The 13,911-nt window shown below is 43.1% G+C and overlaps 1 protein-coding gene across 1 annotated transcript in view; it reads left to right on the top strand.

The window, feature by feature from the left end:
* Positions 1-13,519, top strand: part of NDUFA10 (NADH:ubiquinone oxidoreductase subunit A10) — a 42,045-nt gene extending 28,526 nt beyond the window's left edge. Inside the window, exon 10 of the mRNA XM_065069257.1 lies at positions 13,058-13,519. Coding sequence (XP_064925329.1) covers positions 13,058-13,126 — 69 coding nt within the window. The 3' untranslated portion in view covers positions 13,127-13,519. The remainder of the gene's footprint in view (positions 1-13,057) is intronic.
* The last annotated feature ends 392 nt before the right edge of the window (positions 13,520-13,911 follow it).

Raw genomic sequence — 13,911 nt, 5'->3', positions numbered from 1 at the left:
GAATTATTGAGGCTGCCTGACACACAGCTAGATGTGACCTCAGTGCTGTGTGCTGAGAACCAGGGGTAATACTTCTGAAAGCCTTTTTTTTTCTATAGCTGTAGAACAGCACATTCCTCTTTTTGCAGCCAAGAAACTGAGAATACCCTGGCTCATCAAATAGCTGGCTTCCAGGAAAAAATGTGACTTGCCTTGCAGCGGTAGCAAAGGAATGCTTAGGAGTAGGAATATGAATACCTGGGAAGGAAAGCTGGGCTCTTGGATTGCTCTGCTCGATGCCAGTTAGCTGACAGCAGAAGCTGAGCACTGTCAGTGAAGAGAAAACACTGCCAAAATATGATCTCCCTTCTGCAGGCATGCTTTTAGGCCCTGATTCAGGAAAGTACTGTGGAAAGTGATAATATCCTTTGGAATAAGGGGGAGTTGTGCATTTCATAAAGCGTTCTGTTACATTCAGCCAATGCTAGCTACTCTTCTTCTCTCCTCTGGATGCTTAGACATTTGTAATCCTCCAGGAATGAGTGGGGTCTATAGAGATGGTGCACAATGGAGAAGGTGCTGAGTTTTCTTACTTCCCCATAGCTACTGGAAAGGGAAGCACAAAACCAGCCCCACCTGCTGTTTTATGTTCAAAAGAATTAAATTCTTTGTGTCGGAACTTTGAAGATGTGTGGTTTTCCCTCCAACTTTGTTTAGCAAATGAAGGTGTGAATTTCTTTGTAAGGCGAGGCAGAGCTAATGCAGCATGAGACCAGGCAGAAAAAGCAGGTGAACTTATAGAAATACATATCTTGGCTACGAGGTTGCTGGGTCTAAGGAGAAGGAATTGCAAACCATGTCTATGCAGGGATGGCTACAGCTGCGCTGCCACTTTTGCATTTGAACACAGGTAAAGACTTTAGGCTCACATGACTTGTAAGTAGAGACTTAATTATGGTATAATTACAGAACTTTAACTTTTCCTTGTGGGAAACGTGGCTTTTAAAGTTAGCGTAATGATGTTTACCACATAAATACAATGATTTGCGTAGGGGATTTTTTTTTCCTCGGCAATCCTATAACTAGTCATAAATCCTTGATCATACCAATAGGCAGCTAACTGCTGTGCTTTTCAGAGTTGCATGCACACAATTCATGCTGCCTAATAATGGTGGCTTTCAGGGATTCGCATATCCCAGGCAGAAACTGTTTATTGTTCAAAATACTCATTAGTCAGAAGCAACCAAGAAGGAGGAGGAAACACTCTTCAGAGTCCAGGATTTTAGTACGCATGCCTTTCTGCAAAATAATGAGGTAGCCACATACAGCTCTGAATATTAGAAACTCGCCTTTTTTATGTATATCCTCTAAATTTCTTCTATAAGCGTTCTTTTCACATGTTGAGGAGGTGGCTTTCTGCCTCCTCTTACCATAGAGTCATCTGGCAGGGTTCAGCTGTTCTGTTCAGGCATTCATAAACTTCTAAAGATGCTTTTCTGGCAAGGGAAAAGTAATCTTTTGGTCAGGTTCTGTAGATCAGAGATAAACGTGTTCGTTTTAAAGTGAAGCAACATTATTTTAGGAACTGTCAGACTAGTAAAGACTTGACTACTCTTTTTTTTTTCCTTAACAACTGCTGTATCTTTCCACTTTCTTCCAACCGTGCACAATCCCCACGGATAATGCTCCAAACTCCATGTGCGCCCTGCGAAGCTGGAGCACTTAGGCAGATGTGTTTGCAGAGAAGATGAAAACAAATGGTTCTGTTTAATGGAGTCAGTGTACTTAAATAATGTACTTATGTACTTCACACTCCTGAATGCTGTTGGCAAGTCCTGCTTGATCTCCTAGGGGTGGTGAAAAAAGGCTTTTTTTACGTGCATGCTCTTTTCTGTATACATAAAAGTGCAGCTGTCTAAAATTGATATTCAAGCCATCACCTACATCTTTACCTATGAAAACAAAGCTGGCTAACTTTAAAATAGTCTTTGCAACCTCTCCCTTCGCTGCAGATCATAATGAAGGGATCAGTATTTCATTATATAAACTCTCTCTTTATAGATACAAAAAAATAGCGGGCTTGCTTATCACAAGGTGTACCAGAGCCTGGAGTCCAGTGCTTACTGGTTTATACTTAGGCACTGGAGTGGTGAATTCCTTCACTAGAGCAGGTGAAAGCAAAATGGTTAAAAACCAGTTTCCTTTCTCATTAAAAAAAGTAAAAAGCATTTGTGCCAGCCTACTTGCCCTGGTTTGTGTAACCCAGCTCCTCTGTTTGCCCAGTGTTTGCCCCAATGTCTTTCAACACAAGTCTAAGAAATCCTGAAGCAGAAAAGGGCTGTTTTCACTGGGATGCAAAAAAATGTGGCTCTAGGATTTGGTTTGTGTTCATGTTTGTTTCTTTGTTTGTTTTCTCCAGAGGTGTAAGATTGTGTAGTGGGAGGAGTATCTACCCTCTTTGTAGTTTGCTGGGATTCCTTAAGTATTTGTGCTGGTGTGTATATTAGAAAATGAGCAAGTGCTTGGGTGCACAGATTCTTCTTCAGGCAAGCCAGGCACGGGCACCTACAAGTTCCCTTTGCACTAAGGCAAATCTGGTGTCAAAATGTTAACTGAAGTTGTTAACCTAACTTACACAGTTAGAAAAAGGAAGTCAGGGATGCATACTTTACCCTTGAAGTAGACAGTTTGTGATGAATTCTTTGAAGAGTTTATTCTATGCTCTTGAACTTCAAAGACTCTTCCTATGCCACTTCCAGTTCCGGTGAGTGCATGTGCCTGTGTGCAAGACCAGTTTTAGTTGTCATCTTTCAAACTGAAGTATCTTTTTGCTCTTGCACTGAAATGGTGAGGCACATGCTTCCTTTCCTTTTGTTACCCTCTTACTGCTTTTCCCCACCAGGCACTGGCTAGTTGCCTATCCTGGCTCCTTTCCTTGGTGATTCTCGTTGTCCTTTGAACCATCTAATTGTGTCGTTTGCTGTGGTGAGATAGACTTTGCACATGTGCCATATTCACCATGCGAGGAAAGCAGAGGCTTATTTGGCAGTAGTGTTGATTCTGCTTGGTCCAACCTTGTCAGCACAGCTCTATATTAAGTGAAGACAAAATGAATGGCTTAGATCTTTCTGCCCAATATTGAACTCATCAAGAAAGCAAGTAAATGAGGCACTGGAAGGTAAGAGAAGGCTCTCGTTTTCCTTTTTCCCCACCCTTTTTCCCTTGGTGGAAGACTACTTTTGGAATACAGGGGTGCTGACCATGAGGTGAGGAAAATTTGCTCCTGTTAAAGACCTGTCTACTGCTGGGAGGTGCAGTCCAGCTCTCATAACTGTCTTGGGCAAGTCCCTTCAGCTTGCTAACCTAGCAGGGTTGGGTTTTTTTTAGTTCCTGGACTAATCTTACACTAGATTACCTGACTGACCGGTTTGCTGGGGTCAGGTGAATACCAGAGCTGTGGAGGGGAAGGAGCAGCAGTGTTTGGCTGGAGTGGGGTGGCTGCCTTTCCACAGCAGCTGCACCAACTCAGCTGCATCTTCATAGCCTGCTGCTCATCTTCCTCCCTTCTGCCCTACGAATGGGAGTGTGTAACTGGACTCTTCTGTAGCAGCAAGTGGAGAAGAGGCAAGAGATTGGATGGGTGGGGAGTCCCACACTTTTCCCCCAGGCTCTCTGTTTCCCTCATTTTCATCAGGATGTGACCTTGGGAAGTGAGATCCTCAGGTGTGGGATGTCTGCCTTGCCTCCAGTTCATTTTTTGTAGGTAGTTGCAGGGAAACAACTGTAACACAGCGAGCTTTTGAGTGATGAGGAGGTGAGTCTGCAACATTAGTCAATGCAGCCTCACGACACAAAAAAACCCCAAGGGTTTTGTGAGAGCATGTGTTTATAATGTTGAGATCATAAATGGCCCAAAAGGGAGAACATTAAGGGAAGGTTTTCTCCAGGTTTGATGTGTCCCAGGCTGTGTGTGAAGTGCAGCCCTGATGCGTGGCAGCTGTGGTTGCAAGAGGCTGCTGGTCAATGAGGGTGTTAGGAAGTCCTTTAGCTTTGCCATCTTCTCTGAGAGTGAGAGCCCTCCTGGCTTACACACAAATCTCCATTTAAAATACCTTGAACTACAAAATAAATACTTGAGCTTTCAGCAATTTGGAGTCTGGATCAACAACATGGAGCGTTTGTGTCGAAAGGACACATTGAGGTTTAGTGTGGTGATGCTGTGTGGCAGGGTCTTCAACATCATGGCCTTTTGCTGCAGATTTTGGGTTACAAGAAACTTTACAGGCTTCTGAAAAAAAAACCCTTTGACCAATTCTGCTTGCAGGCACAGAGGACGTTACCCATGCATACGTATAAAATGCAACTGCTGCAATAAGCATCATCTAAGCCATGAATTGTCTTCCATGGTACTCTTGCCTTTGCAGAAGTAGGAATGTTAGGATATCTGTATTCTGTGTTTGTGATTTTTACCATAGTGGCTGTCTTTGGTCTTCTGTTTTTTCTCTCCCGCCACTTTTTCTTGGCTTACTGGAGGTTGCTGGGGTATTTTTTAAGTATTAAAGTCTCTCTTCCTAATTCTTATTTTAATGGAGGTGTTTGAAAGCTGTAATTCCCAGCCCTGTCTGTTCTTGAATCCAGGAAGGAATGAAAACAAGCACACAATAAATTAGGCAAAGCTGAATTTAAATTCTTTTTCTGCTTTATCTCTGCAAAAAATATTTTTAGCCCTTTCTAAACTAACCAGATGTTGCCTGGCTAAATGTTGGTAAGCCCAGAAGAACCTGAAGAATAACTAAAACATAGGAGTGGAGTTGTTTCTAAAGGGTACCTGGAAAGAGGTGGGAACAGGCATGTGATCTCCTCTTCACACCTTCCCACTCTTCCTCTGCTTTCACCAATTGTGTGTGTACAGAGAGAGCATGAGAACAGCCCTTCTTCTGCTTTAGAAACTTGTGGCTTTTCTTCCCTGCTTCCCTCGAAAGATATTGTGGACAGTTGGTGGGAATATCTATCCCAGGTACAGGGGGAAGGAATCTGAGAGACCTTAGGACTATCTTGGTCTTGGTAGTTGCATCTGTTTTGTTTTAGATGATGGACTGTGCTGTCCCAGGCACTGGGTACTAATGTAAATCAAAGATGGTAAAATCCCACTGGCATTAAAAGAATCCTTTTCCAACTTGTCACTGTGCCACTGAGCTGTATGAAAAAAAACACTTTGTGTGAGCACATCCTCCCTCTCTCAACCCCCTCTCAATCCCATACCTATGGAGAAATGTGATCCTATTAAATGAAGTGAATAAAAACCCAAAGAAAATACGTTGGAAAAAAAGTCTGTTGTTAGTGTTGAAGCAAACTGAAGAAAAGTTACAAGTGAACTGTTCCCACTCCGCTCTTCTGCATCTCCTAGGAAGCTTTAATTAAAAAAAATCCAACCCTCAGAGGATAGTTTCATTGTGACATCTTATACTGAAAGTCATGCTTTAGAACGAGAAAAGGTTTTGACAAATCTGTAAGAAGGCTATTTGGATCTGTTTCTGACTCTTCTTGCTTTGCTCCAGCTTCCCATGTGGGTACCATCTCCATGGGTCTTACACTGAAATAATGTCAATCTGAGGTCTTTAACCGCATGTCTGCGGTGGTACCATTCTGGTCGGGATGGCATTAGTATGTTATTTTTCTTGTTTTCTGATAGCTTTTTTTCTGCTGAGGAGTGCTTTTGTACTTTTTCATGTAGAACTGGCATTCCGAAGACCTTGGGTAATGTAACATAAGGCAACCTATTGTAAGAAGCTTTCTGCATTTTACCTATCCAATTAGAAAAGCAAGTCTGCAGTTAGTATAACACTTTAACTGGCTTGGATATAGTTACTTGGTTTTTTCCTGTGGTAGATAACTGGCATTTCTAACAAATTCACTGAGAAAAAAACAACTAGATATTATTCTGCCAATATGGAGAATAGTTGCTAGGGCAAGTAGGCATGGTGGAAAACATTTAGCTGTATTCTGTTGTTTATTTATTCTTGGCTGTCCTGCAAAAGTAAGGCTAGAGATATAAATTACCATTCTTTTTATGGTGTTTGTACTTGTTCGAGTTGCAAGTCACATTAAATTTTACAAAATCAAATTCCTACTTAAACTCAGTTTGGTTTGAAATAAAAAACCACTTCAGCTTTAAACAAATACGCTGCGTCCTCCCTGTGGATGATGTTCTTTCCAAAAGATTTCTGCTGTCTCATCTGTCTTTTTTTAATGAATGAAGAGTAGGACCATGTTCATTGAACAACTTCAGCAAATTGGAATTGTTTTAACCTCAATTCAGTAAAGCTTTTGAGTACTCTTACTTGGGCTATAATGAATGTTAAAACAGTATTAAGAATTTTGAGTAAAGACTGGTGGGAGTCGAGCTGTAAACAAACACCTATTTAATACCAGTCATTCAGAAACCAAACTAGATACACCTTGAATGTGGTTTTGGGGTATTAAGCCCCCCTCCCCTTTTTTTTGTCTGTTGCTGTGGGACATGGGAACCAAACACTTCCAGAATACAGACAATAAATGAAGCTACATGTTTTCTCAAATTTAACTGTGTCCCAACAGCAAATGCTGGTGATAAACTTCTGGAAGTCAGGATTTCTGCTGGAAAAAGCAGTAGTCTCTGCTAACAGCAGTGCTGGAAGGTGCTGTTATTATGCTTGTTATAAAGAGCCACTAAACGAAGAGGTTTGGATATTGATGAATGAGCCCATGCTTGCAGAGTAATGACTCTGTTTTTATGCGCTTTTGATCAGCGCTGCTCAAAACGTGCTATTTATAGATCTATTTTAGCTGTGAAGCCCAGCCATTAGTGGAAAAGAGCATGGGAATAGAAGGAAAAATGGCAATTCTTTTTGCTCCTGAAATCTTGGAAAACAAGACAGACTAAATGGATGGATGTAGACCTTTTTGGATTGCCAGAACTTGCCGGAGCTCTACCTGTACATGTGTGGTCGAGAACTGTTTAGAGGAGCTATGAAATGCAGCCGCAGAGTATAGCAAACAGCTGGCTGAAGCTGTTTGTTGCTACTCTGCAGCCTACACCACTTTATAGGGCTTTTCATCATGTTTATAGTTTTGACAGACACTTCTGTGGCACAGTTCTTAATTTAACTGATGAGACGATGTTGTTTTCATCTTTTTACTGATGCTCATTTAAAGTTGAGTGGTTTCATTGTTTTGAGCTGGCTCTAGCTTTAAGTACAGCTCATTCCATTAGTTTCATGCTCTGCGCGGTGGATTTTATCTCGTACTTCTTGAGGTGATCCTTGCTGCCAACTTTAAGTTCTGCACAGTGTAATGCAGCAGACCAAGACTTGATTCTCTGTCTCATCCATTTCCACAGAGTGGAAAACCTGTTACTTGGCAGTAACCTTGGAGGAGCTCACTCTTCTCCTGCCACAGGGATGCGTGAGAGCTCTTGGGCTTGTCTGGTGGAATCTCTGTTCCAGTTTTCTTGTTCAGTAAGCTCTTGAGGGCAGAGACTTAATTCTTGTGTTGCAAAGTGTGTGTCTAGATGACTGCTGTGATAATGACATGACTTTCCTTACTCCTGGAAAAGAAGGTTCAGCTTTGGTGTGATGGTCAACGGCCTTCTCTGCCGCTTGGTGCTGGATAAACCTGTTGGTGGCTCCATGTGTCTCTTTGGGCTGATGGTGGTGAAGCACCTGAGAGGGTTCGAAGGGATTTATTTGACCCTGTATGCTACTCCTTTTACTTGACTGTGAAAATGTGTCGTTAGTAATTAATCATGCATAATAGGATGCGCTACTATTATTTTTAATGTGGCCATTAAATCACACCTTTTCTTGGTCTCACTTAAGTGTGATTTGAAGGTAACACATGTGGAGTGTTCCTGTGAATGTGCCAGCCACCTGCAAATGATGTGGCCTTGCTGATTTTCATTATTCCAACTGGGAAACTCACTGTTAATGCACAAGTCTCATGGAAAATGCAAGTCTCTTCCAAGCACTTGCCTGGTTTCCTGTTAAGACCCTCTAAATTTTGTGTTGGCAGTATCCTTCAGGAAGGAGTCCTTCAAGCCATTGGCTTTGTTTGATGGCACCTGTATCTTGTACTGGGAGAGACAGTGAATATTCAGTCACTGTGTTCTCTCAGCTACTGGCACGTTCTGTAGAGCTTTGTCCTATCTCCCTACCATCATGTCTCTTCTAGGCTGGGCAGTCTCCCCATTCTGGCTGCAGTACCAGCCGCCTCAGGGCTGGCTGCTTGTTCCCATCGCTGCCCTTGTGCTGGTTAAGCAGCTGTGGGCAGAGCAGGCTGAGAACTGGACTTTGGGAGCACTAACTTAACCATTTGTTGTCACCAAAAGCAGCACGTCCTACCACTTGCCCCGTATCCCCAGATCTCCCCTCGTGCTGCTGCTGTTTTTCTTGGCAGTGGTCCGATATGTGTTTGACTGACTGAGCTTGCAGGATCACTGAAAACTAACCCAACCAGGAGGGACAAACAGCTTCTTGCTGAGCAAGGGGGTTGATTGAGCTTGTGGAACGATCCAGCAAAGCTGCAGAGCTGGCTTGGACTGTGCAGCAGAGAAACGAGAGGCTGTGTGCTGTAAGACATCTCTTCTCTTCTTGTTGGCATTGTGCTGTTCGGTCCGTTCAGCAACACCGTGCAACGTCGCTGCAGCACTTTTCATTTGGCTGTTTTAATCCAGGCTCCTCGTGACATTGAGCAAACGCTTGTTCTGGCAGGACAGGGGTACGCAAGGAGCTGGAGGGCAGGCAGGGGACCACAAGAACAGGAATGGCTCCTGTTCCAGTATTTTTCCAAATGCTCAATAAGTGCTAAAAGATGACCAGCTTCCTCCCCTCTGGGATAGACCTGCATTGTTCTGAATCATGCAGCTTTATGCTATGGTCACAGCTGTAAAATGTGAGCTTTGAAGAGCCCGTTCCTGGGAAGTCATCTGGGTTACTTGTACCTGAAGCAGATAGTGTGCAGAACAGACATTCGCATCATTCTGCTTGCGAGTTAATTAGGGATTTGTTTACTGTGCCTTCCTCTTCCCATGTTTTTGTCTATTTTGAAAGCTTGGCTGTGACACATCCCAAAACTGGACTGCTTTTGCCAAGGCCCACTGCGAACGATGGAGTATGGATGAATACTTATTATAAAATTTGCTTTGATGTATTGCACATCTTTAACCAAAGACACATGGGGAATTTGTTTTGGACAATGAATTTGAATTCTGTTGGGATTGATATTGTATCTTTTAAAGAGGGCAGATTTACCCAGAAATGAAACTGTAAACTCTTGTATTTTCCCAGAGAGCTCCTGTTGCTTTAATAATCTAGTTATCTGGGAATCTTTTCAAGTATCAAAGGGCCAATTATGTGCTGCCTGGAGAGGACCAGGGAGAGCTGTTTTTATTCTAGAATTAATAGATACAGGCTGGTCACAGCAGGTCTGTTGTCCTCCCTAGCTCACCGCTGTAAATTTGCAGGGCAGAGATAGTAATCATTTATTTTCATCTCACATCTCCTCTTTGCTCAGCAGGAGTAACTCTTAACAGGACTGCATGCTTTCTTCTGATATTTAGACAAGACATTAAAGACAAATTTAAATGAAAAGCCATAGAAAAACTGATCACAAGTGGCTTGTAATGGCTTGTGACAAGGCAGGGTAGGGAATGTCTCACGAAGGAGGTAGAAGCCTTCTGTTAGCTTGATGTTTTAGGGAAAGTGGTGTCTTATTTTCTGACTTTTGAATAAAAATAAAAACATTAAGAAAAAAAGACCCCCCCTCCTCAAAACAACAGGCTTCATCCTGGATTAAATAGCTGTTTTTGTGGTCTGAGTATAGATTTCATCAAGACTGGGTCTTCTCTCTGCAGGGGCAGCTCTCTCAAACAGGATACTTTTACAGTTTTTTGAAAGGAAAAATCATCAGGACAAGTCGGGGTCTTCTATAAAACCAGTGTTTGTGTGGGGATGAGCAGATGATCTGTGCTTAATTATTTGTAAAGGATGCCAGCAGATAGCTATTTTTTAAAGGAAGAGTTTTATTGTAGCATCTTTGCTTGCTTCAGACTTTCTCAAAAAACTTTTTCATGGTGGTTTGCTGCTTGATTCCAGTATCGTATCTTAGAGATGAATGCTGTGTTCAGTGTCTTTTTCATTCCTGGAGATGGGAAGAAAGGTTCTGGAGATAGACTCTGCTTTTCATAAAATCATAAAATGGTTTGGGTGGGAAGGGACCTTCAAAGCTCATCTGGTCCAACCTTCAAAGCTCATCTGGTCCAACCTTCAAAGCTCATCTGGTCCAACCCCCTGCAATGAGTGGGGACATCTTTACCCAGATCAGGTTGCTTGGGGCCCTGTCCAGCCTGGCCTGGGATGTCTCCAGAAACGGGGCATCTACTACCTCTCTGGGAAACTTCCTCCTCATGTCCAGCCTGAATCTCCCCTCTTCTAGTCTAAAACCATCACCTCTTGTTCTGTCCTAACAGTCCCTGCTAAAAAGTCCCAATGATTCTTATAGGCCCCTTTTAAGTACTGAAAGATCACAATAAGGTCTCCTCGGAGCCTCCTCTTCTCCAGGCTGAACACCCCCAACTCTCTCAGCCTGTTGTCACAGCAGAGCTGTTCCAGCCCTCTCATCATCTTGGTGGTTTCTCTGGCCCCTCTCTAACAGGTCCATGTCTTTCCTGTGCTGAGGGCTCCAAAGCTGGACGCAGGACTCTGGGTGGGGTCTCAACCAGAGCGGAGCAGAGGGGAGTAATCACCTCCCTCCACCTGCTGGCCACGCTCCTTTTGATGCAGCCCAAAATACCACTGCCCTTCTGGACTGCAAGCACACATTGCCAGCTCATGTCCAGCTTTCCATCCACCAGTACCCCCAAGTCCTTCTCCACAAGGCTGCTTCAATCTCTTCATCCCTCCACCTGTATCGTTACTGGGACTTGCACCTCAACCCAGGTGCAGGACCTTGCACTTGGCCATGTTGAACCTCATGAGGTTCACATGGGCCAACTTCTTGAGCTTGTCCAGGTGCCTCTGGATGGTCATCCTGTCCCTCAGGTGTGTCAACTGCACCACTCATTGCAGTGTCATCTGCAAACTTGCTGAGAGTGCACTTGATCCCACTGTCAGTGTTGTTGATGAAGATATGAAACAGGACCGGACGCAGTACAGACCCCTGAGGGACACCACTTGTTACCTTTGGGTCTGGGACATCACTATCTCTAGCATTTCAGGTCATAGTCAGTACTTTCTGAAGGGAATTGCTTTAACACCTGAGAGGTTGAATGTATGTACATCTGTTTCCTCCATAGGATCACTCAGTAGCTACTTTATGCACTGATACTGTCTCTGTCAGGGTTTGTTCCTGTGGCTCAGTTATCCTAGTGTGTATAGAGCCTGGTTTATGTTTATTCAGTCTGAAGCTGCACTAAAAGTTTGTGTTGCATTTGCAAAGCAAGTTGTTAGGAGATGGGTTTGATGACAGCGTTGTTTGCACGTTTGTGGTGAGTCTTTTGTCACATAAGTGTGCTTTTGCTGACCTGATGCAGCCTGCTTGGCCTGGAGAAGCACTTTCCTTGCCTGCAGAGAAAGCACGTATGCTGTATAAGGGGGGTCTGCTATTTAACCATATTGGCAGGCTTTCTCTTGTAGTCCTGTGGCTGTAATCCCTTAAAATGGCTGCTACTTAAACAGCCTCTTTTCCCAAATCTTAAAAGCTGAAGGTAGAATGGTTTGGCTGCTGAATTTCTGTGTCTGTAATGCTGCCCGAGTGGTTTTGTGATGTGGCTGCAGTCAGCAGCAGGCTGAGAGGGCCAGGCTTGGCTTTTTTATCCCGGTGCATGGTCTGCACAGCTGTGTGCATCCTCTTCCTCCTGAACCCTTGTGGAAGGCTTTGGCTGTGGGACATCTGGCTGGCTAGATGGGCTACCAGAAGTGAGTGGGGTTGTATGCCTCAGTCTGTTGTGTCTTTTCAGATCTGGAGGTAACAGATTCTTGTCTCTAAGTATAGATGCAATTCCTTGAACTCCTAAATGCCAAGACACTGTTTAGGCTGCTGCTATTCACTTCCATTTGTTCTATGTGATAATTTGCTTCCCCTTTCTGGTGAGGGTGCAGCCCCTCTAGTTTTTCTAGTATGTCCCCCTCCCAGCGCTCCAGTCCATCCAGCCTTTCCCTCTGCGGTGCATTTCTTGGTTTGTTAGACTCAAACTGCTCCTCGCGTGATCCTCTTGTGACCTTATAAACCAGCCCAAGCTCTCGAGAAGCTGTCACAAGGAAAGGCTTCCCGCTGGGGTCCCCGGTTCTCTGCCGTCTCATGTACCGCGATGTGTAATGAACTGTATGGAGGAGTGACTTTGTGTGGCAGCACCGAGGTTCCGAGCCCTGGTTTGGGAGCCGCAAGCGCAGAAAGATTGGTCAGGCTAACCTGCTGTTGCGTAGGTCCCAGACGACTGGTGACGTTAGGGTACGAGGTTTGAGAAACTTGAGTTTTTCCAGCAAGTAGTGGTTTCTGGCTTTGATTATGAAGACAGGCAGATATTGCTTTTGCTTTAATAAAGTTAAGTTGAGCACTTGAAGGCTAAATATTCAATTTCATTTGGTTTAATTTAATGTAGTAATTAACTCAGTATTTCATGCATGAAATATTTCATGTATTTAACAATGTGTGCCTATTTTGGCGTGAGATTCTACTGACTGATTCAATTCCTGTACTACATGTTATGATTAAAGGGGTCATGTCCTACTAAACTGGGCACAGGGGTGTGTAGGGGAGAAGAATTGGGTGAATCCAGGTGGAATATGCTCTTGCACTGTTGACATATTGGCCTAGTTTTTATATGTACTGTGACATAGTGGTTTTTGTGGGCCTTCCCTCCAGCTGCACAGCTCAAATTTTTCAGAGAGACTGATTTTTCTACAAGTGCTAATCATTATGTTGTGAAGAAAATATTTCATGCTGCGCTTCTGCAGATACCATGAGGCACATCATAAAGAATCTAAAAATTTCCATAAACAAATAAAAGATTGATGTTTCTGACTGAACTTTCTGCTTTTTCCAGCTTCCTGGTCGCAACTTTAAGCAAGGCTACAATGCTGATGTTGGTGACAAGTGGATCTGGCTGAAATGAAATCTGCCTCCCCTTGGAGCCCTAACTGTGATGGACCACAGGACTTGAGTGACACAGAGGCTGAGTTCAGTGTTCCTGCCCTGCATCAATTGTGTAGCACGAAGAAATGCTGGTTAAATCATCTTCCAGCTACAACATAAAGAGAATAGACTCCTAGAAGGAAATCACTTTATTCTGGTTTGTTGTTCTCTGATGAATTCAGGGTGCTTTGTCTTTGGATGTTTGATAGTTCATGTGTGATAGCAAAGTGATCTGGTGTTACAGGGGCAGACTGAAGATCAATGCTGAACTTTCTCTTCACCAAGACTGTGGCATATTGTTATACAGAATTATTGTTGCTTTGCTGAATCAAGAGAAATTAAACCTGTATTCTCCTGGCTGTCACAAAGTTAATTTCTTGCTCTGTCATGGATGGTGTTTTATTAGTTTCATTAGAAGAGTGCACATGTTGAAAAAAGTGCTTTGCGTCATGTTCTGAAAGCCTTTTACTGGACATCATCAAAGCAGGCAAACATAAAGTTCATTGAGAGAAGGAAATAAGTCTTGGATCTCAATTTAAACAGCAAAATATCTGTGCTTAAAAGTATTTTTTTAAAATATTCAAAATAATCGCTAGCAGTTGTACTTATAGGTTCTTCCTTTGAATGGACACTATAGATCAAAATGTTTGGGTATAAAAGGAAAATGTAATTATTATTTTTGCAAGTCCTTGAAAGTCCAAGTCAGAGTTCTTTTTAAAGAAATGATTCGTTTGGTATGAGTTAGTCATAGAAATGAGGCACCTT

Source organism: Columba livia, chromosome 7 (genome assembly GCF_036013475.1).
Source record: "Columba livia isolate bColLiv1 breed racing homer chromosome 7, bColLiv1.pat.W.v2, whole genome shotgun sequence".
NCBI classification, from domain to species: Eukaryota; Metazoa; Chordata; class Aves; order Columbiformes; family Columbidae; genus Columba; species Columba livia.
The sequence above is the reverse complement of the archived record's forward strand: the minus strand, read 5'-3'. Positions and strand labels throughout refer to the sequence as shown.